Source organism: Schistocerca americana, chromosome 5, assembly GCF_021461395.2.
Source record: "Schistocerca americana isolate TAMUIC-IGC-003095 chromosome 5, iqSchAmer2.1, whole genome shotgun sequence".
Lineage (NCBI taxonomy): Eukaryota > Metazoa > Arthropoda > Insecta > Orthoptera > Acrididae > Schistocerca > Schistocerca americana.
The window spans coordinates 177445474-177470882 of record NC_060123.1 but is presented as its reverse complement, the minus strand read 5'-3'; the positions used below and the strand labels follow the sequence as shown (position 1 = coordinate 177470882).

Below are 25409 nucleotides of genomic sequence, written 5' to 3'. Positions count from 1 at the left end.
TGTTTACGGATACAGAAAGACAGCAGAATCAGGACGAATATTTAACAAATGTTAAGTAAATTTTAGGATCAAAGCAACATCGCAAAGTGAAAATATTTTATAAAATTCATCAAGGTGTGTTGTTTAGGAGGAGGAGAGAGGATCAGGAAGAGTGGAAACTCTGTTTTCTGCAGCAATGTGTAGATGAATTAACACACCTAGTGCACAAAAATTATGGACATTATAGGGCACGAAAGTGCATTGCAAAGTTACAAGAATTGGTAATATTTCAGAACATGTGGCAAAGGGTGCAGAGACGAGTCCAAGGTTGTGATCAATGTCAAAAGATGGGAGCAGTTACGGTTTCTATTCAAGGTTTGCAACAGAATGTGCAAATAGAAGGACATTGAAAATTGATTGCAGTGGACTTGTTTGGACCTCTCCCATTATCCAGGGGTGGTTGTACCTAAATTTTTGTACTGTTAGATGCATTTGTGAAACACATAAAGTTGTACCCAATAAGGAGGGCGAATGCCAGGATATTGACTGAAAAACTGGAGACAGGTTATTTGGTGCAGGTGGGGAAGCCAGCTGCTTTATTGTCAGACAGTGGTCCTCAGTTTACATCCCACAAGTTTGCAGAAATGTTGGAGCGACATGGACTGAGACATGTCAGAATTTCACCATATTTCCCTCAAGGGAATCCCAATGGGCAGTTCATGAAGGAGTTGAACTGGTTATGTAGGACTTAATGTCACAGGATAAACACAACTTGGGCAAACTTTATTGTAAATTTTGAAGAGATAATCAATATGTACGGCACGAAGCAACAAGTTTTGCGCCATTTGAATTAATGTTTGGGCGTAAACCAACAAATGTGATTGGGGGTGAAGTAGTTTTTCTGGTGAGCAGAGTTCTAACTAAAGATGAAATAGAAAAGTTGGCCAGAGAGAGAATGCATCAACAGGCAGCTTAAAGAAGGAAAAGACATGATGCTAGGGCTCGGGCAACTGTGTCCAAACCAAGGGATTTGGTACAAGTTAAGACCAAAGAGCGATCAAAAAAGGTGTTCCCAAGACATAAAGAAATTTCTGCTAGTGTATCATGGCTCATTTTAGGTGGAAAGTTCACCACATATTAATGCCTATAGACTCATCTGTCCTGGTCCCAAACATGTTTTTGGCCTATGGAATGTAGTAGAATTAAAAAGAGGTATGTGAGTGGAGACAGTTATAATTAAGCATTGGGAGACTCTCAGTCTTTGAGAGACTTCACAGTTTGCGACTGTGCGCACCTCAGCAGTCTGAAGCAATTCTTCCTTTCTGTGATTCAGTCTCTTCTACTAACCATTTGTATATAAAAAATTCTCCACTGGGGTGTAAAAGGAGGGAGGACAATAGTCCTAGTGGAGAGAAGTAGTTGCGGAAATGCAAAGTAACAGAATTACATGTGGTAAAGGGGTATTTAAGGTTAAAGAAAAGGTTTACTTTTTAGGATGAAGGAACATGGAGTCTAGTACTATATGCGAGGCACTGCTGGAATGTGAGACAAATTGAAAGTAGATAGCAAAGATGGGGAATAATGATTAGAGCCCATAGAAAGCACTAACTATTAAAGAAGCAATACGTTTAAAGTTTTTCTGTAGTAGTAGTAGTAGTAGTAGTAGTAGTAGTTAAGGGAGCAAGACGCTATGACGTAGTTGTAAGATGTGAAAGAGAGTCCTGTACGATGTTTGGAATGGACTGAGCAGCCATGAGTGCCAGACATACACTAGAATAGTCTTGTACATATATTAGGTATATTAAAGTGATTCAAAAATTTAAGAGCATAAGAGAGCAGCTGAGAGTGCAGTTCTGGTAGACACAAAAAAGTAATATGCCAATGTGAAGATTGTGAATAAAGGGGTATTATATAAGATAAAGTAACAAATACAAGAAAACAGAAAAAGTAGAGTAAGAGGTGGCATGAATGATGCTGAGGCCTCAAATCAGTAGGTTTGTATGTTCACAGTTGGTGTGGTAGGCAACCAAAGACAGTAATTAGAAACTGGAGTCATGAAATGATAGCAGTCATAGTGCAAAGTTACTGTCTGTGTAGTATCTAATAAGAAAGTTATTGGTGTCTAGTACTTAAGTGGCAATAGTATTAAGTGGTGTGTTGAGAGGAGAAATGAGAATCAGTAGTATTAAGCTTAATCATCGAAACGGCAGATTGACGATGTACCTAAAGAGAAACAAAGGAGCAAAAGATAGAAAATGGGTAATCATAAAGGCATAATTTAAAGCACTACAGAGGTAAAATATCTATCTATATTGTTTCTGAAAAAGGCAAGCTTATTTTACACAAACAATAGAGGCAGAGTGAAATGTGGCAATGTGCAGTGCACGAATTACCACGCTTCAGATAAGCAATAAAACTAAAGTTTTAGTCATTTTAATTAAGTGAATGCCAATTAGAATGCAGCAGGATGGCAGCCAGTCAGACAGCCAGAGGGGAAGTAGCGTGCCGAAGGGTTACGATAGGAGCTGAATAGGGCGCAGTACGCCAGCACAGTTACTTGCAAGAACATGAAGGCGGAAGGACACAAAAAAGCCAGGGATAGCTTAGAAATACAACACAGCTTCCACAGGCAGACACCCCTTGGGGATGGAGAAGGTGGACTGGTCCGACCAGAGGCTGCCGAAGGATAAAAAAGTAGTTGGTTTGAAAAAACTTTAAATTAGAGCAGAGGGCCAGAGTAAAATTTGCAGAGGAGTGTAAATCAAAAGTGTATTTGTACAGAAAGTAACAGGGAAAGTATAAGGTAAAATGTGTCTGTTTTAAGGGCAGAGATGGTGGCTGACATTACAAGCGGTTTAGTGGGGGAGGAGGAGCGCACACCTCGCCATTGTTGAGGGACTAGCGGTTAGACCAGGGAGCAGTATGGATGGTCGGCATTTGCGCTCCCTGCAAAGCTTAGTTGCTTTACTTTTTGGCTGAATCTGCATACGACCGTGAAAAAGTAACGTTCGCATAGGTGGTAAAGTTATTTTGACTGTGAATGAATGTTTATCTTAATATGTGACAATTACTGAGGTATAGCAGCAAATAGTTAACTGAGCAGTGCTTAGTGCATGCAACAACACGACAATCATTGAACATGGTAAGTCAGCTGCTGTGCTCACTCCTGCTGTTGCAATTCTGTTTTTATTTTCTGCCAATCATCATTATGACCAATTGTTTATGATCATGCTTATTTTTATGTGGTGTATCAAGTGTAAGTAAAGACTAAGTTCTGTGGCATACGGTAGTACAAGATCCTGGCCTTGTGCACTAAAAGACCCACATGGTAGCAGAGTGAATTATATTAATACGATCACAATTGGGGTTAGCCTGACTGAGACAATAACCAAATGCAATCAGTATCTGACAGTGGTCTTAAACCCACTTAGAGGGGCATATCCAACTGACCGCTATATGGCTGGGTCCTGACATTCAAACTATGAATTTGCAACTTGTTTGTAAAAAATTGTATCGAAGGATTTTGAGGCCAACATATCATTAGAATATAGTTGCTTTTATCAGAGCTGCGTTGCATTATTTAGTAGCACTGGAATTCCTTTCCAAAACCTTAGTTCTACTTATTTACTAAGGATGCTGAAAAATGTAAGAGCGGCTGAACTGCAGGTAAGATTACAGGTCAAGGAAGTGCGGAGGCTGACTTCACTGCCACCATGTTGGTATAAGTCACAAAGAGGACCTGCCACGCACCCCTGCAAATCTACCGCTTACCATATCAGACAGTCCATGGGGTCCAGTACGCTATAAGTTAAGGTTTGTCATTCCGCAGAGGGGATGTTACAGCTTGTGCAATGTGGGTTTAAATGTACAAGCCATGCCACCTCAGCATCATCCATGGTTCATGTAAAGTGTAAAAGACCAGTATACCACCACAGTTCAGCAAACGTCTCATCCAGAGTTTGTGGGTATCGCTTCCCTGGTGCAAGACAAGACAACACACTCCCAAAGACTCATCCTTGGAACCCATATGGCTAATAGTCTCTTGTTGAGAAGAAAACATTGAATTATGATAGTTTGGAAACAGCAATGTTTTGGAAATATTTAGATGAAACCTTTGTGGTACAGCCTCAAGGCAATAACCAAGTACGGACTAAGCGGACTTTAAAATTTTCCGGTGAATTAAATATTCGAAGAGGTTTCAGGATTGCAGCCATTGTCGTAAACTCCACTCTACAATATTTCGACTGGACACCTGCCCATTGTCTTCAGGTAAGCCATCAAAGACTAATGGCTCACTTGAAGATGATCGGCAGGTGTCCAGTCGAAATATCATCGAGTGAAGTTTACAGTGACCAGCAACAATCCCGAAATTTCTTCGAACAATCCACATCTACATGTACATGATTACTCTGCTATTCACAATAAAGTGCCTGGCAGAGGGTTCAATGAACCACCTTCAAGCCGTATCTCTACTGTTCCTCTCTCAAACGGCACGCGGGAAAAATGAGCACTTAAATTTTTCTGTGCAAGCCCTGATTTCTCTTATTTTATCGTGATGATTATTTCTCCCTGTGTAGGTGGGTGCCAACAGAATGTTTCTGCAATCGGAGGAGAAAACTGGTGTTTGAAATTTCATAAGAAGATCTCATCACAATCAAAAAGCCTTTGTTTTAATTATTGCCACTCTAATTCACTATCACGTCTGCGACACTATCTCCACTATGTCATGATATTACAAAATGAACTGCCCTTCTTTGAACTTTTTCGATGTCTTCCATCAGTCTTACATGATGTGGATCCCACATCACACAGCAATACTCCAGAACAGGGCAGACAAGCGTGGTGCAGGCAGTCGCTTTAGTAGACCTGCTGCACCTTCTAAGTGTTTTGCCAATGAATTGCAGTCTTTGGTTTGCCTCAGCCACAACATATCTATGTGACTGTTCCAATTTAGGTTATTTCTAATTGTAACCCCTAAGTATTTAGTTGAATTTACAGCCTTAAGATTTGTGTGACTTATCATGTAATTGACATTTAGGGGATTTCTTTTAGTACTCATGTGAATAACTTCACACTTTTCTTCATTCAGGGTCAATTGCCGCTTTTCGCACCATCTTATCTAAATCATTTTGCAATTCGTTTTGGTCATCTGCTGACTTTACAAGATGGTAAATGACAGTATCATCTGTAAACAATCTAATAGAGCTACTCAGATTGTCACCTATGTCATTAATATAGATCAGGAACAATAGAGTGTCTACAACAACTCCCTGGGGAATGCCGGATATTACTTCTGTTTTACTCGATGACTTTCCATCTATTACTACAAACTGTGACCTTTCTGACAGGAAATAACGAATCCAATCTCACAATTGAGGCGATATTCCATAGTCATGCAGTTTGGTTAGAAGACACTTGAGAGGAACAGTGTCTAAAAATATGGAATCAATTTGACATCCCCTGTCAATAGCACTCATCACTTCATGAGTGTAAACAGCTAGTTGTGTTTCACAAAAACGACGTTTTCTGAATCCGTGCTGACTATGTGTCAATAAATCGTTCCCTTCGAGGTACTTCATAATGTCCGAACACAGTATACATTCCAAAACTCTACTGCAAATTGACATTAGTGATACGGGCCTGTAATTCAGCAAATTACTCCAGTTTCCCTTTATGGGTATTGGTGTGACTCAAGCAATTTGCCAGTCTTTAGGTACAGATCTTTCTGTGAGCGAGCAGTTGTATAGAATTGCTAAATATGGAGCTATTTTATCAGCGTACTCTGAATGGAACCTTACTGGCATACAATCTGGAGCAGAGGTCTTGCCTGTATTAAGTGATTTAAGCTGCTTTGCTACACCAAGGATATCTCCTTCTACATTATGTGATCAAAAGTATCCGGACACCTGGCTGAACAAAAGTTCGTTGTGCCCTCCATCAGTAATGTTGGAATTCCAATATGGTGTTGGCCCACCCTTAGCGTTGATGACAGCTTCCACTCTCGCAAGCACACGTTCAGTCATGCGCCAGAAGGTTTCTTGGGGAATGGCAGCCCACTCTTCACGGGGTGCTGCACTGAGGAGAGGTATCGACATTGTTCGGTGAGGACTGGCGTGAAGTTGGCGTTCGAAAATATCCAAAAGGCGTTTTATAGGATTCAGGTCAGGACTCTGTGCAGGTCAGTCCATTACAGGAATGTTATTGTCGTGTAATCGCTTCGCCACAGGTCGTGCATTATGAAAAGGTGCTCGACCGTGTTGAAAGATGCAATCGTCATCCCCAAATTGCTCTTCAACAGTGAGAAGCAAGAAGGTGCTTAAAACATCAATGTAGGCCTGTGCTGTGACAGTGCCACACAAAACGACAACCGGTGCAAGCCCCGTCCATGAAAAACACGACCACACCATAACACCACCACCTCCGAATTTTACTGTTGGCACTACACACACTGGCAGAGGACGTTCACCGGGCATTCGCCATACCCACACCCTGTCACCAGATAGCCACATTGTGTACCATGATTTGTCAGTCCACACAACGTTTTTCTACTGTTCAATGGTCCAATGTTTATGCTGCTTACACCAAGCGAGGCGTTGTTCAGCATTCCCGGGTGTGGTTTGTGGCTTATGAGAAGCCGCTCGTTCATGAAATCCAAATTTTCTCACCTCCTGCTGTAACGTAGCAAGTTATTACAAGATGAAAATCATTCCAGTAAGGCACGCAGCCGTTTGGTATGGTGGCTGCTGGATGGCTACGATTTTTTTCGCTTTACTCACAGCGCAGCTGTCGCTGCCTGCCGCGAGAACTGCATAGAGTAACATCCAGTCAGTATGAAAATTCATACCCTTTACGAATCTAAATAATCCATATTAGTTATTATTTGATTTAGTTCAAATTTGGTACACAGCCTTTTGTTATTACTGGAATGATGCTGTCAAAATTTTTATTTATTATAGTTTCAGAGATAATGAAAATTATCCAAAAGTCCTAAAACCATGGCTTATGTTTTAAAACCCAGTTAGGAACAATAACAAATTGACTTTCATTGTCATTGGAAGCCATATCAGTGCATAAAATCAATTAATTAGAATTTTCTTTTCAAAATTCTAGTTACTTTATATTACATAATATAAAAATCACCCAAAATTATTATTTGCTTATAATTTTGCTGTGTGAGTGCATGAGAATGATTGAGAGAGTGTATTTGTGACATACGCTGAAACTTAATACGTCATTTTATGTAAGAACTTGTACAAACGAACCATGGGAAAGTTATGCTGCAACCACAATTCAGATGACGTATGTCGGTGTGAGTTTGCTTTTGATAAAAAAAAAGCAGCCAGAATGAAAGTTAGAGACGGAATAAATTTATTTATCAATTTCGAGAATACTATGAACTTCACTTATTTTGATTAAACAATATACTAGAAATTGAAGTTTTAATGACATGAATTACTATCACATTAGTGATTGGATAAGACAAGTTTTGCCCCAAGAATGATCAGGAAGGAACATTTTGATTAGTTGTTTAGATCAATAGCCAATCAGAATTAAGCTGTTCCTGCACAAATATAGTGAGGTGGGCAGAGAGTAGAGGAGCTCGAGACAGTCACTTGCTAACCGACCTACGGATAACACCATGTTAGATATCTCCATTAAAATAGTCTGTAAGATGAAGAACTAGTGAGTTCATTTCGGTTAGAAAGTGTCATGACTGAAGCAACTGGAATTACGAACATCTTCATGGAAGTTTGGTGTTTCTAAATTAAATAGCTGGAGATTTATGAGTGTGTGAACTTTCTGGTGACAGTAACAATTCTGCATGGCATATTTCAAGCTCTGTGCGGAATACTTTGGCGAGCACTTCTTACTAAGAAGACCACTGAAACGACCGAATGTTTAGCTCACGAAGAGTGGTGGGTCTGTGACTGTTAGATCGGGAAAATTAGTCGGGTCAGACTTGCAAAAATTCTGGCTGCTTTTCGAGTGAAAATGTGTTGTACAGAGAGTGAATTTTGAAGGATAAAGTTTACCATATTAAATACAGACTTGATAGCCATTTCATGTGTTTCTGTATGAATAAAAAGCAGATTTTAAATGCTTTCTGCAAATAGACTGCATCCTCCAAATGCCCGATTTTTTAAATATGAACTTTCAGGAACTGACTTTCAACTCGAGTTACGCGGTTGGTATTAGGTAGTGGTTTCATCAACACTGCTTTACACTTCCTAGCATGTATCTGCTACTACTGAGTGAAGGGACGTCAGAAGGAAGGATAATTCAGAGAGAGAATGAAGACAACCGAGCCCGCCCCACCGCCTAATTGTCATAGTACTTGCACTGGATTCTGATGCTGTTTGGAATTCCTGTGTGATGGTCTGGAAAGATATTTGCCTATTACACATTACGACCCTCTTCAACCGTTGGCGGTCTCTGTCAGTCAAAGATCGGCGGTCTCTGTCAGTCATATCAGAGATGAGGTCGGCCTGTACACTTTTGTGCTGTACGTGTTCCTTCACATTTCCACTTCACTATCACATTGGAAACAGTGGACCTATGAATGTTTGGAAGAATGGAAAGCTCATGTACAGACATATGACACAAATGACACTCAATCACCTGACACGTTCAAAGTTCATGAGTTCCATGAAGCGCCCTATTTTGCTCTCTCACGATGACCCCTGATTGGTTGGTTGGTTTGTGGGATTAAAGGGACCAGACTGCTACAGTCATCGGTCCCTTGTTCCAAAACTTAAAAACACCCACACAGAATAAAAACAAACAGTGGAAAAGACGACGGACGACACAAGACAAGAAAGACGCAGACACAGATCAGACAAAACGAATTAAAATCACACAGAGTGTGACAGTGGTTGGCCGACCATAGAGATAAAAAAGGAAAAGCCAACCACCGAGAACACATTAAAAACTCAGTTTAAAATCGTAGGCCAAAGGCCAGAATCAACACAAAAAAACATAAACACTCAGATTAAATGATAAAAACCCGCCTGCCTGTATAAAACGCATAACTAAGTCCACCATGGAAGAGTCATCTGTTAAAAGGGCAGGGCGCATCAGGCAGTGCAAACGTTTGCCTGAGCACACTTAAAAGTGTACAGTCCAACAAAACGTGGACCACCGTCAAAGCCGACCCGCATCGAAATAGAGGTGGGTCCTCATGCCACAGTATAAAGCTGTGGTCCAGCAGGTGTGGCCAATGCAGAGCCGGCAAAGGACCACTGAGTCCCTGCGTGTGGCTTGCAGGGATGACCGCCACACAGTCGTCATCTCCTTTATAGGATGGAGTTTGGTTGGCGTGGTCAGGTTGCGCCATTCAGTGTGCCAAAGCTCGAAAATTTTGTGGCGGAAGATCGCTCGCAAATCAGGCGCCGGGAGGCCAATGTTCAGAGATGGTTTACTGGTGGCTTCTTTCGCCAGCCGGTCAACATTTTCTTTGCCGGATATCCCAACATGGCCTGGGGTCCACACAAAGACCACAGAGCGGCCGCAACGGGCAAGAGCATGCAGGGACTCCTGGATAGCCATCACCAGACGAGAACGAGGGAAACACTGGTCGATAGCTCGTAAACCGCTCAGGGAGTCGCTACAGATCACATAGGACTCACCTGAGCAGGAGCGGATATACTCTAGGGCACGAAAGATGGCAACCAGCTCAGCAGTGAAAACGCTGCAGCCAGCCGGCAATGAACGTTGACCACTGAGGTCACTGATATGGAGTACCTGGCAGCAGGTGCCAACACAATGCACCTAATATGAAAAACATATGTTTTTGTGGGTGTCCGGATACTTTTGATCACATAGTGTATGTTTCTCATCTTGGCAGTTGTTCTTGACTGGAATTCAGGAATATTTACTTCATATTCTTTGGTGAAGGAGTTTCGGAAAACCGTGTTTAATAACTCTGCTTTAGTGGCACTGTCATCAGTGACTTCACCGTTGTTATCATGTAGTGACGGTATTGGTTGCGACTTGCCACTGGTGTGCTTTATGTATGACCAGAATCTCCTTGGGTTTTCAGATTCTGAGACAGTGTGTCGTTGTGAGAATTATTAAAAGCATCTCACATTGAAGTACGCACTATATTTTGAACTTCTGCAAAACTTTGACAATCTTGGGGATTCTGCGTTCTTTTAAATTTGGCATGATTTTTTCATCGTTTCTGCAACAGCGATCTGATCCATTTTGCGTACGGTGAGGATCAGCACCGTCACTTATTAATTTATGTGGTATATATCTCTCAATTGCGGTCAATAGTATCTCTTTGAAATCGTTCCAAATCTTTTCTACGCTTATGTGATCAGATCAGAAGAAGTTGAGACTATCTCTTAAAAAGGCATTAAGAGCATTTTTATCAGCTTTTTTAAATAGATGTACTTTGCATTTCTTTTTGATTGTTGTAGGTGTTACGGTATTCAGCCTAGCAGCAACTGCCTTGTGGTCACTAATCCCTGTATTCATCATGATACTCCCTATCTGTCCAGGATTATTTGTTGCCAAAAGGTCAAGTCTGCTTTCACTACCATTTAAGCTTCGAGTGGGCTCGTGAACTAATTGCTCAAACTAAGTTTCTGAGAAAGCATTCAGTACAATTTCGGATGATATTTTATGCCTGCCGCTGGCTTTAGACATATAATTTTTCCAGCACATCGAGGGTAGACTGAAGTCACCGCCAACTATAAATGTATGAGTGGGGTACTTATTTGAAATGAGACTCAAATTTTCTTTGAACTGTTCAGCAACTATATCTTCTGAATCAGGGGGGTCGGTAAAATGAAGCAATTAATAGTTTAGTCCGATTGACAAGTATAATCTCTACCCATACTATTTCGCAGGAACTTGGATTATCCAAGTTCCATCCACGAAAACGTTCAGTTTAATGCAGAAATTAAAAAAAAAGAGGGCTACCCCGTATACTACGATCGTGGCACATTGGGACCTACAACACACAGGTATGTTAGCACAAGTAGACAGTTCTTTCAACCATAGCACACAAGGCATACAGTTTGGCTTTTTATGTTTCAAAGCTATTTTTTAGGTATGTCATTTGAATTTGTGAGCCGAGGGTGTCAGGTTGTTACTGGAAGATTTTGCATATTTTGGCTGATGGATTCGTGTTTGTGTTTGGAATTATTAGTTCAATGTAGTTCTTATGGTCAGAGATTTAATATTATTTTTCTTTTCTTTTTTTTATGTCATGGCTATGACAGAAACTCTTCGGTAGGTCATTGTTGCATTTGGCAAACATATGTTGTCTATGGTCATGTTCCTATATTTATTGGAGCTGATTGCAGATGATGTCTCTGGTTGTTAAGTATTTTTTGTGGTTTTATTTATTTTTTATAGTAATATACATGGTACGTGAGTTTATTTTTATAGGCATAATCCATATCACTTCAGGCGTGGGGGTAACCTTCATAGTCTCAGATGTTATTGAATTTAGCATAGGTTGAAGTTCAGGAGTAAGAAAGAAACAGGTATTTTTTTGTTTTCTCCAAAAAAATTTCCTGCCTCGAGATACAGGCCTCCAGAGATGACACCCCAAACATCATTTTGAAGACATGCGAATTCCGGAAAACTTTTTTAAATGCTGTATCTCTGTAACTGTTCTAGATATTTTGTTACAGTTTTTTTATTTGAAAGATAATTGCTTTATGGTTACAATGGTATCCTCCACTTGGACATATCTGTCAAAGTTCTTTTACTGTCGCCTTTTGAATTTTTTTATAATTTTACAGAAATTTTTTTTCTTTTTTTTTAAAAAAGGACAATCCAGAAAAGTTAGATTTTTTCCTGTTGATTAGTACCATGTAGTACGATATCTCTGTAAAGGAGAGCTTCCACTTTTAAGTTGGCCAGGTTTTATTTTAAAAAACCATTTTTTTAACTTTCAAGGGTAATGTATGTCTTCATTGAAGTTGTTTCTTGTTAATTTCTTTGTTACAATTTTTATTTCTATTGTCTTTGTTGCAGTTCTTTCTTATAACTTTCTTTGTTAAAGATATTTCAGGCAGTTTGTTGTAGTTTCTTACCAGTTTCTTTGTTGCGGTTGTTCACTGCTAGTTTTTGTATTGTAGTTGTTCAGTGCTAATTGTTTACTGAAGAGACTTCTAAGAAATCTGAGACCATCCAGTGAGCTCTGTGTTTTCATGAGGAATTTGCCAGTTGACACAGCTGCAGTGTGTTTTGTGAAAAGGACTGTCTGAAATGTCTTCTGACTGGGGCCATAGGAGAGTGAAGTGCGCTGACTATTTGCATATCCATAAAAGAGTGATATATAAGACAGACCAAAAAAAACGTATTTTTGACTTGTGTTTGTAATTTTTTTCCATAACTTCCAACTGAATCTCAAAGTTGAAATTCATACTTAAGTTTGATATCATAAAAGTCTATTAACTACGACATTTTCAATTTTTTATCTGGTCCCCCAACAAAGATATTGCAGGCTATAAAATGGAAAAATTTTAAAAAATCCATTTATAAAATGGTGTATTTTTTTAAGTGTAAGCTGCTCACCATTGATACTCTATAAACAGTAACTATACTATACAGTGTAATAGCAGAAAAAATATTAAAGCTGAGAAATTAATCTTTCTTTGGAAAACTACTATTCAAAAATTGAGTTTTTTAAATTTGTGGCTGATAACTTTGAACTATTAAAAATATATTGAAGAATATATTCAGCTAAGTGATAATGATGTTAATCTGTAGCCCAGTGTGTGTTGAACTAAACGCATTTTATCTGAAAAACTTAGGACAATCCACTACTGAATAATTGTAAAAAATGTAGGTGCTTGCAAATACGAAAAAACGCATGCGGCCTTGAACAAATATGGCCGCCAATTCAAAATATTAAACACTAAATTTTTAAAAAAAATATTTTTGTGACTACAAAACTTTGGGGAATTCACCCAGCAAATAAAAATTTTTTCTGAGATGGTCAAGCAACCAGTGCTGGTCCACTTGGTATGGATTGACCCACATCTGAAGAAATTGCAACACCACATTGCAGAAGTGAAAAGGTGTGTACAGGCCGAAGAACTATGATTAGTGCTTCACTGTTATTTTGCTGAGAACTGGTCTGTAATTCTCCCACAAGAAGCACAAGGGTATCATTGGAGTAATGACCAGGTTTAAACTTTTACAGGAGTGACATATTTTCAAAACAAGACCGCAAGTGCTGCAGTTATAAGTGATGACATAGGACATTACTCAGCACATGCTTTGCCAACAATGCACAAAATTCTTCAACTGCAAACAGGGGCAGATAAGATCATCATTATTTCTGATGGTGCTCCTAGTCATTTTAAAAGCTGTTACCAGCTGTTTGAATTGAGTAAGTCACCTGTGCCAACTGACTGGGTATACAAGGGCCTTGTGATGGTGTAGTAGGCCTTCTGAAGCACCATGCTACAAAATATAATCTTTCCAGACCAAATACAGCTATGATTCAGAATGCTGAGGAATTTACGAGAGTCGTGAAAACTTACACATCCGCAGCCCTCATTCGTTTGTCCAAAGAGGAAATCGAAAAATTCTGTGGACAGAAAAAAGAAGAATGCTCCAAACATACTATTCCTGAGAACAGAATTGTGAAGACACATTTTTGGACTCAAAACTGCACTTTAAAGAGGAAGAAAGAAGAAATTTCGGTTGTTCGACCAACACCTTAGAAACAGCAGGATAATATTCAGATTCACAACCTGAGAAGTGGGGGGTGTTTGTGATGTGTGTGTATGACTGCAACTGGTGGACTGCACAGATTATAGACACCAGTTAAGAATTAAACAAAATTGTAGTGGACTTCATGCAAATACATGGACCAGCTGCTGGACATAGGTTTCCAGCTGAAGGACAGCAACAACGTCATCAGTGCTCTCTTCCTGTTCACAATCTTTTGAAGATTGAAAGTGCTCCAGTTCCTATTGGTTCAACAGCAAGACATCACTCTATATCAAATGAAGATACTGAAGCAGTGGAAGACATTTTGAGTTCATTGACTGTCTAATTTCAATAAAAACACAAAGTGCACAGAAGTTGTATAAACTGAAACCTTTAAGTCTTAGGACCTTTCACATACATTTTGGAACCATTTAAAATGCTTGAAAAATGAGACTCTTACTCATCTTTCAAAACTAAAATTATGTTAAATAAGGCTAGATTTTGATTTTTATAAGCCTGTCATGTGATAATGTTGTGGTAATAAAACAGGTTTTACATCTGGCAAAAATTTCAGTTGTTTATAAAACCTGTTCAACTTGAAAGTGGAAGCTCTCCTTTTCAGAGAATGTAGAACTATATGGTACTAATTAGCAGGAAATTAAAAAAAGTATTAGCAGGTTCAGAATGCTATATAGTAAAAGAACTGTAACAGATGAGGATTTCTTTGTAAATCATAAAGCAATTGTCTTTCAAATAAAACAAAAATATCTAGAACTGTTCCAGAGTTACAGCATTTTAATTTTCTTTTCCAAAATTCGCGTCTTCGCACAGTGTCATCTTGGGAGGACTGTATCTCGGAGCAGAATTTTTTTTTAAGAAAACATAAAAATACATGTTCCTTAATTAGTCCTTCATTTTAACACATGTTAAATTCAATAACATCTGAGACTATGAAGGTAGCACTTTTTCCTAGCCTGCCTGAATTGATATGGACTAAGCTTATAGTTGTTTGTGTATATTGCATTTTTCGTGATGATTCAAATTTTCTTGAATTTCGCATTTTCCCTTGTTAGTGTCTGATAATAGTGTTGGATTGTGGTTGATAGGTATCACAGATATAGGTTTACAGTCACTGGTTAGGTTGTGTTTTTTTTGTATTAGTTTTGTGAGTGAGATTTGGTTTGTTGTATTGTGGACTTCATTTCAAATAGACAGGGTAAGTGAAGGTTCGGAAGTGATTTGACAATTTTACTGTGTTGGTTTCTGCTACTGCGGGTTTCATTTTAGCCATCATATAGGTCAAGTGAAATATGGGGGCTTCGTTTGAGCTATATAGATCAAGTGAAATTTGTGATAACGGGTTTTTGAGTTTTGTGTGGGTTACTGTTACTGTGGTTTTCATTCAAGCTATATACATCAAGTGAAATTTATGATTCCAATGCTTTTCTTTTTAACATTTTTGGATGGTGTTCAATGATGAGAATTTCATGTGTTTGATACTTGGGTTAATATTATTTTTAGAGTGGTGGTGTTATTATTACTGTTGTAAATGTAGTCTGACCCCACCCAAAACATCCCATGCCCCACAACTGTGTTGTTAGTTTCGTTCTATTGTTAAAGTTAAATATTTCAAGTAAGTGTCTTTTAATTGTGCCCGTTTGCAACCTGACTTGTCTCCTTTACGATAAGCAGCAATCTGTCTTTTCCTACACTGTAAATATTTCATGTGTTATTTATGTTTTTTCATGGGTGCAATGTGCAAATTTATGATTTTCATATTATATATGCTTGAAATAGGGACGTCCACCATCTGATGACACCACAGGTCAAAGCAGACAGGGAGAATTGCAACTTTCAGTTCGTCCTTTTTTGCCACACATTGGAAGTATTTCCTCACATATGTTGGATCATTAGAGACCAGCATACTAAAGGGCCTTTCACCCTTCAGTGAAGTTGGTAGCTCCACCTATTCCAAGGACTTTGTGTGACCCAAGGTAGGCATTTACTAGAGCCCTGGGAGTGCAGAGTTTCACAGGACCAGTTTGTTTGTGTAGAATGTTCACGAAGTTGACAGCATCAATACCTCTAGTTCCATGGTTTATGATACTAGCATCCACTTTATCTTATTGTGACAGTTGTTAAAATTACATCTGCAATTTGCATGTTGCCAGATCTGATGAATAGGAGTGGTGGATAAAGCCACAGTAAATTTCCTATGAATAACTATGAAAGACATTGCAACAGTGATACTTTTATCAACGATTCTAAATCACAGTTTTTATGTCCAACTGAGAAGTCCTTCCTCAACTGGTTAAGGACACTACTTCATATCGCTGCTGCCCAATTACCATTTATAAATGATTAGCATATGTGGAAACAAGTGTTGTGTAGTGTCCCACAGATTTAAATGGCAGTCACAAGTGCAGAAGTGTCAACTTGTTGGATCACACGTAAGTTGGCCACAAGCTCCACATGCCTAATCATCAGTGAAGGAATTAAGATTGTTATGACTTCATGCTCAAAGTAATACACACCATTAACTGTGTGATGAAAATAAAAAATAACTGCAATAACTCTCTGACAATTAGCCTGCCTGCTTACAGAGCTAAATATTCAGTTATGTCTCAAGCTGATGAAAGGTCATCACAAGTATCCTTTATGTGAGACCTTGCAATGATCTAGAGATTTAAATTACTATGAGGCACCTAGTAGGGATGACCATACTGGAAGATCGATGAAAACAGTCTAACTCCCAGTAACATATCTCCCCAAAACATTAAGCACGGGCTGTAAACAACACAGAGGAAGGACGGGATAAAGAACAGGATCAATCATCATTTGCTATCAACACTAGAAAACTGAAAGTTAACTGGAGGTAGCCTACAAAGAAGCCAATCATTCACAGGTCAAAGCGATGTAACAGTGAAAGATTTGTAAGTTTATACCCGTGAAGGATCTGTGTTACAGCAAGGAGGACGCAAAGCTACAGTTCTCAAACTAACACCACCCTTTCGGACAAGCCACAGCCAATAATCCGTAGTTCTGGGTTTCTAGCAACATGATATTGAGCTTGATGCTGCACATTCTTGAACACTACGGGATGTCAAACATTAATCTAAACTGCTGTTATTAGTAGTTTCTACATTTGTGCAATACAATATCTGAGAGAAGACAGTAGGTTCTGTCTCACCACTCGCCAAAATAGAAAAAAAATGGATCACAGGAAGATGGTAGAAGTTCACACACAATGAATCGTTGTGGCTCATTTCAAAGCACTGGTTCTGACAATCCAATGACAGGTACAGATCATCACATTGTCAACATTTACCTAGTTGGAGACAGGAGATGAAGTGAAGGTATAAATGTCTCATGCATATTGTGGACACAATGTGCAATGAAATTTTGAGAATTGCTAATATATGTTGTTTCTTTAGGCATATATCTATCCAAAACATTCTACAATTTATTAATTCCTTTCCAACACAGAAAACATCCAGTATCATTTACACATACAAGGTCAAATTGTGAGCACGTAAACATATGTCCCACACTCAAACAAATTTGTACATAAGGTTTCAACGCCAGCAAAAGCAAGCACTGTGAGCTTCACGTCAAGAACAATCCAACAAGTGGTGTTATTATGAATATCAGTAAATCTAATCTGGACTAACTGAGTCCTAAAGTTCGAGAAAACATAACAAATCTAGCCTACTTGGAGAAGCTGGAAGGGATCCCAAATAAATACTCTCATGCAAACGAGGCATGTCTATTTATTTCAACTCTAACCCGTCTCCTAAGATTTTACAGGTCATTCGTAACTGTGCTGCATGATTAGACTGAAAATTTCCGCTTCATTTGTTACTTCATCATAAACATATTTTCAATTTTACTAATAAATCTAAAACAGGAAATGGACAACACAGTAAATTGTCAAACAAGATTGTAATCTCAATGACGCACACAGGAAAATTGTGCACATTGGTCCACCACTTTATCTTAGCTCCATATTTCCAGTACGACAGCATTAAACACCCACGGCATACATAGACGCATGGTAAGGCTGAAGAGCTGTATTTCGAATTACAGCTGAATATTAATTTTAGTGAGTAAACAAAATGACGCATACGACCTTCAGAGATGCATACCAATTGGCATTTACAACGAAAAACTGATAAAGCACTGCATTTTATTTTTTAAGGGTATAATATTATAACCAACAGCATTAATGCAAAACATACACACACATGTTCCGTGCTTCCACTTACATGTTCTCAACACCATTTTCATTTACAATCACATAAATAAGCACCAAAATTATGTTCAATCAACACAAACATAAACCTCCCCAAATTTCTGTAAAAATTAAACAGCCCTCGTTGTTTACAGCATGAAAGCAAACACATTCACTATGAAAGATGCACCAATCATAATTATTGCTGCAGGTCGATTAGCATCGATACATGGAAAGGATCCGAACATAAAAACATTCCATAGTGCATTGCAAGTGATGGCATTCACACAATCAATCATAGGCACATAAAGGGATGGAACTGAACGAAAGAGAAAAGTCTGCGTCAAAAAATCAGCATGGATTCAGAAATCATCGCTATGGGAAATCCAATTTGCCATTTTCTAGCACGTTATCCCGCGAACCATGAATGAAGGTCAACAGGCGATTCCATATTCTCAGATTTTCGGAAATCTTTCGGTACAATGCCACACTAAAGGCTCTTAACAAGGGTGCGCGCTTGCTAAATAAGTTCTCGATTATATGAGTAGCTCGTATATTTTTAAGTAACAGAGCCGTCAGGAATACTCTGAGAAGTATTATAGAATCGCTTACATTTTCTACATGCACAAACGATCTCACGATAAGGGTGAGAAGTAAAATGCGACTATTTGTTGATGACGCTTTAATATAAGAGAGAGTGTTATCGATGAGTGACTACAGGAGGATACAGGATCTCTTGGACAGAGTTTCTCTTTGGTGTGATGAATAGCAGCTTGTTCCAAATGTAAAAAAACAGTAGCTTAATGTAAATAAATAAGACAACAATCCTGTAATGTCTGAACAACAATGTTAGTGACGTGCTGCTTGGGACAGTCAGATTGATTAAACATCTAGGTTAACATTGCAAAGCTACAAGATATAGAACGGACACTTAAGGTCAGTCATGGGGAAATTGTATGTTCGACTTCAATTAATTGGGAGAATTCTAGGAAAATACAGTTCATCTATAAAGGAGACTACATACAGACACCTGTGTGACTCACTCTTTTGCACTGCTCGAATGTTTGGGATCGTCATCAGATCGGATTAAAAGGAAGATATCGACGCAATTCAGACGTGAACTGATAGATCTGTTACCGATGGGTTTGATCAACACCCGAGTAATATGGAATTGGTCCGTGAAAAATAAACCCCGAGGGAAAGAAGGCGTTCATTTAGCTCAGAATTATTGAGCAAGATTACGGAAGTGACATTTGTGACTTACTGCAGCATGACTGATTGTAATGCCACCGATGTACACGTCACGATAGGACCATGAAGACAAAATAAGAGAAATTATTTCTCCAACAGAGGCACATAGTCAGTCGTTTTTCCATTGCTCCACATGCGAGTAGGACAGGAAAAGGAATGACTAGCTGTAGGAGAAAAAAAACTGTCCACCATGCTCTGCACAGAGGCTTAGGGGATATGTATGTAGATGTCAGTAAATAGGCTGGGCAGATTGTGTTAGCCTTTCATGCCCTGAGCAAAGCCCATGATATCAAATCATTAAAATGCGTATATTCTGCAGCTGAGCACTCAATGCTAGTGCTTTGAATCGTCTCCGAAAGAGAGAAATTTATTATGCAGAACAAAATAATTAAAATAATGAGGCACATGCCTATCTCCTCCACAACTAAACATGTATTATGGATCTCGCTACCCTGTTACTGACTTGTATTTATATTCACCAAACAGTATGTTTTATTCATGAAAATAGGTTTACAAATAATTAAAATGTAATTCTTCAGACTTCCCTGTCGATCTACTGACATTTTGACGTGTATGTGCTGACGAATATCAGTGTCGTTCATTTACAATATTATGACAATGTGACTTGTTGTCATTGTTGGGTGCTACCCGAGTTTACCTCAGAATACCTGTCATCTGAAGATGTCAAAAAAAATCTATTATCATCAGATCCTTTATTACAATGTCGTATCCATAAATATTCAATGGCAATGTAAAGGACATAGCAGTGTAAGACACATCAGCATTATTCTATACAAGAAAACTTAAAGCTGAATAGAGAAGCATTCAGGCGAAAAGTAAAACCAAAGCTTCAGAAGCACTGCATCTGTACAGTAGAAGAATTTAAGAATGGCAGTGTAAGATAAACTGGTTACATATTATTTTATGCACCCCAAGTTTAAAGCTGATTAGTTCATTCTACAGATGTTACTCTTATTTTCCTGATTATAACATTCGAAAATATCCACTAGGTTTTAGCTGATTTATTTAATTGTACAAATGTAACTGTTATGCGCCATTCATACTAAGGTAGTGTAAAATAAGCGATATATCGTAAGTGATATACGATATGTGACACGCATGGACGATACTAAAAATCTAAAGGGAGGTGATGGAAAGGGTTTACAGTCATGTGATTGCGAAGAAGAAACTTCTCAAATTATTTTCCGTGTGCAACGGGCCATTCGGAGTCCAGAGGTTCCCACATGCAAATGCAGCAGAGCTAAAACCGTTGAGATCAAAAAATATCAATCAGGCTTCACCACATCAGCCTATGAAACACTTCCTAGAACAGTATGTTTGTTTTCTTTTAGATATAGAATATCCTTTTTATTGTCTTTTCGTGAGTGTAGTCATGTAAAGGGATAGGTATATTGGTTATCATATAGGATATTTTTTTCCTTCCATTTTTGTGTGAGTGACGGAGGTTGAGGGCACATACCTGTTAATAAGAACAAAAGACTGGCATTTGTAGGGTCATGATGTCATATATAACAGAGGTGTTCTAGCATATCTATGATTTTTCTCAACTGACTGCTACATGTGTATGGTCGCCTTTGAGGCTCCTATGAGTAATCACCTTTAACAACGACATGTGCTGAGTTTGGACTCGTGTTTTGGTGGCGTTTTGGTATGTCAAGGCGAGAGATTACCTCATTGAACATTGAGCGTGCCTTGATAGTGCTGCACCTGCCTCAGTTGGTTCCTTAGTTAAACACGGACATGCATTTTTGTGTGGGACTGTTTCCATGTTAATCGCCGTTTGCCTATGGTGCTAAGGTCGCCACCATGCTCGCCCTCACCATTGTTGTGTATAGTCATCCACTTGAGATTTCCTTTTATGAGCGACAGGGCACACCAGCACTGGGTACACTAAGTTTCATTACTAAGTTCACAAGGTGCTAAGCTGGCTATTGACCCTACCCTCGTCATCACTGTGGCAGATATTTGAGTCTGTCACAGTACCACCACACCTTTCTGCCTGTGAGCAGACTACTGAGACATGGAGACTCGAATAGGTGGAGAAATAGGAAGTAGCCCATGACAAACGCAATACGCTGGACCAAGCACAGTAGATGTTGAGTCGTCTACCCGATAATGTCGCATGCCTTCCTTTCAGGTTGTAATTTATCTATGAGAGGAATTTCACTCCTAACTCTTGTGCAGCAGCATGATCAATGTGGAGCAACTACTTATGTGCACTGACCAGCACACAACCCGATGAACCCTCTCAACAGCGAGTCATCATAAGATACAAGGCCTCATCATGTCGCTAGTTCTGTAGCCTCGCCAATCAGCATAATGAAAACGCTAGAGGGGTTTAATGTGTCCTACCATCCCATTCTTTTAGCTCTCAATGTGTATTAAAATAAATTTATTCAAAATCCCATCGAAGTCATACCATATCTTTTATGTGATGTGACTACAGGGGAATTTTCCTAGACGATGTTACCTGAATTTTTTTGTTTCCTTGTGTGGTGGTACGTTCTCAATATGTTCAACAGGTGCTGCACTCACAAAACACATCAGAGAGAGACTGGATACACATGGACATGGCGCTAATCCAACAAAGAAACCAGACTACGTAACTGTTTTTTAGATCACAAATACCACACTTAAACATCCCCTACTTTCCTTTCTAGTTTTATCACATTGCACGCTAGTTTTATTAATTTCCTTATCTTACATGTTAGCTCATAATTATAATATGAATAGTAGATGGTAGAGGATAGTCTTATACAATGAAGCGCCAAAGAAACTGGTATAGGCATGTGTGTTCAAATACAGAGATATGTAAACAGGCAGAATACTGTGTTGCGGTCGGCAACGCCTATATATGGTGCAATTGTTAGATCGGTTACTGCTGCTACAATGGCAGTTCGTCAAGATTTAAGTGAGTTTGAACTTGGTGTTATAGTCGGCGCACGAGCGATGGGACACAGCATCTCTGAGGTAGCGAGAAGTGGGGATTTTCTCTTATGGCCATTTCATGATTGTGCTGTGAATCTAGGAATCCGGTAAATCATCAAATCTCCGACGTCGCTTCAGCTGGAAAAAGATTCTGCAGTACCAGGACCAATGGCGACTGCAGAGACTCGTTCACTCTGACAGAAATGCTACCTTTCCGCAAACTGCTCCAGATTTCAGTGCTGGGCCATCAAGAAAAGTCATCATGCGAACCATTCAACGAAACATCATTGATATGGACTTCTGGAGCCAAAGGCCAACTCTTGTACCCTTATGCCTCACCTGGGCCCATCAACATTGACATTGGACTGTTGATGAATGGAAACATGTTGCCTGGTCGGACGAGTCTCGTTTCAGATTGTATCAAGCATAAGGACATGCACGGGTATGGAAACAACCTCATGAATCCAGGTTCCTGCATGTCAGCAGCCCTGCAGGATTCATGATGTCAATCCCCTCTAGCACTACTTCAGACATTAGTCGAGTCCATGCTATGTCGTGTTGTGGCACTACACGATATTAGGCAGGTGCCCCAGTTTTTTGGCCCTTCAGTGCATATCAGTATTTATTGGCAATAATCGACAGTCTTAAAATAGTCAGTAAGTGGGTACCTCATACAAACAATTCGCTTTAGTTGCACAACATAAATATTCTTAAGAGGGACAATAACAATCTGCTACATTTCATGTTACGTTAGGATCTTCCTTTGGAACTGCAGGTGGAGGCTCTGTAATGATTTGAGTGTTTGCAGTTGGGGTGATATGGGACCCCTGATATGTCTATATTTTGACTCTGTCAGGTAACACATACGTAAGCATCCTGTCTGATCACCTGCATGCATTCATGCCCATTGCGCATTCCGTCAGACTTGGGCAATTCAAGCAGGACAGTGCGACACCCCACAAGTTCAAAATTGCTACAGAGTGGCTCCAGGAACACTCTTCTGTGTTTAAACGCTTCTGCTGGCCGCCAAACTCTCCAGACGTGGACATTATTGGGCATATTTAGGATGCCTTGCAACGTGCTTTTCAGAAAAGATCTCCACCCCACATACTCTTGCGGATTTATGAACAGCCCTGCAGGATTCATGGTATCAGTTCCCTCCAGCACTACTTCAGACATTAATCGAGTCCACATCACATCGTGTTGCAGCACTACACGATATTAGGCAGGTGTAACATTTTTTTGACTGCTCAGTGTATATCAGTATACATTGGCATTAAGTGGTAGTCTTAAAATAGTAATGAGGTACCCCACATAAACAATTCGCTTTAGTTGCACAACGTAAGTAATCTTAAGATAGACTAAGAATTTGCTACATTTCATGTTATGTTAGAATCTTCCTTTGCAACTGTCATGTAAACACATTACCATTATAAACTTTGTGTAGTTATTATTTTTTTATATCCATTTCGGATCGCTTCACAAGAGTGAAGAATATTAGTGAATTTTATGATCCTTAAAACTATTTTATTAAGTGATACAGCTAACATTCCTACTGATAACACTTTTACAAGGTTTATGGTCATTTAGGTCTTAGTACTGTGCAGGAGACAACTGAGGTGGAAAGGCAGGATCACCTGTGGACACACAGCGTGAGTGGCACTGAGGGATGCTGCACCAGACATGGGGGCGCTGGCCTCCACTTGGCAACAAGGAGAGGTGAGCTGGAGTGGGCTCATTCCTGGAGCCTAGAGGTAAGTGGGGCAAGGAGAGAGGGATCCTCAGTCGACCGATGTGACCACTGCTGGGCCAAGTCACTCCCACCATTGTTAAGAGGTTGGGCAGACTGTAGTCCAGTATAGGCCCTGCCAGAAAGTATGCCATCGTGCCATGCCATTGTAGCTGGGCTGTGCCAACACCCAGGGTCAACACGTCTTCTGTGGGCAAGTAGCTGATACAAGCCATTGGGTCGCACCATGGACAAGGCCACCAGCAACTGCTGAGATTTCAGGACTGCCCTTATGCATGCTAGCCTACAGGTAGAGCATGAGGAGTCTTTCAACCCGTCCACCTGCTGTAGGTCATTTTTCATACATGAGGCAAGTGGAAAAACTGAGCATCTACAAGGATGAACACCTGCAGTACACTTCATCTGTCTTGATGTGCCCTTTACTGCTGGACAGCCATGATGATTTAGGTCTGCCCACTTGCTGTGCAGGCATGAAGTAACTTCAGAATGGTGAGGCATCTGGCTCCTGCACTGAGTTTCCTCTGACAGACTGGTGCATGAGAGTCCACACACCCACAATGGCTGCAACACACCCATGTGCTTCCTCATTGGCAGGGTGCATGTGACTACCTGTACAGATTAATTTTTTTCCAAATGTAAGGTTAGTGACACAACTCATTTTGGCAGAAAATATATATTTTGTGTTTTCATTCTTGTAAAACGTATTACATGTACACCATTTTCATTTTTTTGTAATTTCTTTTGTTAATTTTTGACAAAATACCATATGTCATGTGTAATTTCTGCTTTCACACGTCATCGCTCATTTTCCTGTATTTTAGTTAATTTCAATGTCTGATTCATAATTATTTATTTGTGGGAACATATTAATATCTAAATATTGATTTTACTTTAGACCAAGTTTGTTTACAAGTATCACTCTTATAGCATTTTCAAATACATTCAAGTAAATGCCTACATAAGATTACAATATTCACTTCATAACGTCATTACTGCATTTATTTTCGCATTTTTATGGACATCTTATTTATGAGACTCTTATTTATTACCAACATTCAGTTGTTCTAGTACTTACTGATATTTTTTGAAATGTAATTTCATATTAGGGTTCACACCCCTCAGGACAGAATGACTGTATGTGTGTGGGTGTCCCTAATCGACATGCAAATTAGTACCAGAGTGAAACTTTGGTGCATACCACACTCATGAGAGCACCATCAAATATATGCAAGGAAAGACCCTGAATTACTTTGGCCCTGAATTATTTGAGCCAGTTAAACGTCACATAAATTTAGTTAAGAGACTGATTGTTATTTCCCCCCCCAAAATAATCACAGGTAGGAATGCAGGGAATTGTGTAACTCAACAGATAAATCCTGACCTATAGTATTAAAATGAGATTTACTGACTAAAAGACAAACATATGTATGGAATTCAAATACGAGCTGTATGAGAATCATAAGCACCTAGAATTATTGACAAATTTGCGGACAAAAATAGAGGCACTGTCAAAATCCAATAGGGGAACTATCTGACCAACTGATGTGAGGCACCTACGTGTGACTGGAG

At 39.4% G+C, this 25409-nt stretch overlaps 1 protein-coding gene across 1 annotated transcript in view; it reads right to left on the bottom strand.

The window, feature by feature from the left end:
* LOC124616188 (28S ribosomal protein S29, mitochondrial) overlaps positions 1 to 18052 on the bottom strand; it is a 99605-nt gene extending 81553 nt beyond the window's left edge. The window contains exon 1 of the mRNA XM_047144482.1: positions 17925 to 18052. Within this exon, the coding sequence (XP_047000438.1) occupies positions 17925 to 17946 (22 nt within the window). The 5' untranslated portion in view covers positions 17947 to 18052. The remainder of the gene's footprint in view (positions 1 to 17924) is intronic.
* Between the last annotated feature and the right edge of the window lie 7357 nt (positions 18053 to 25409).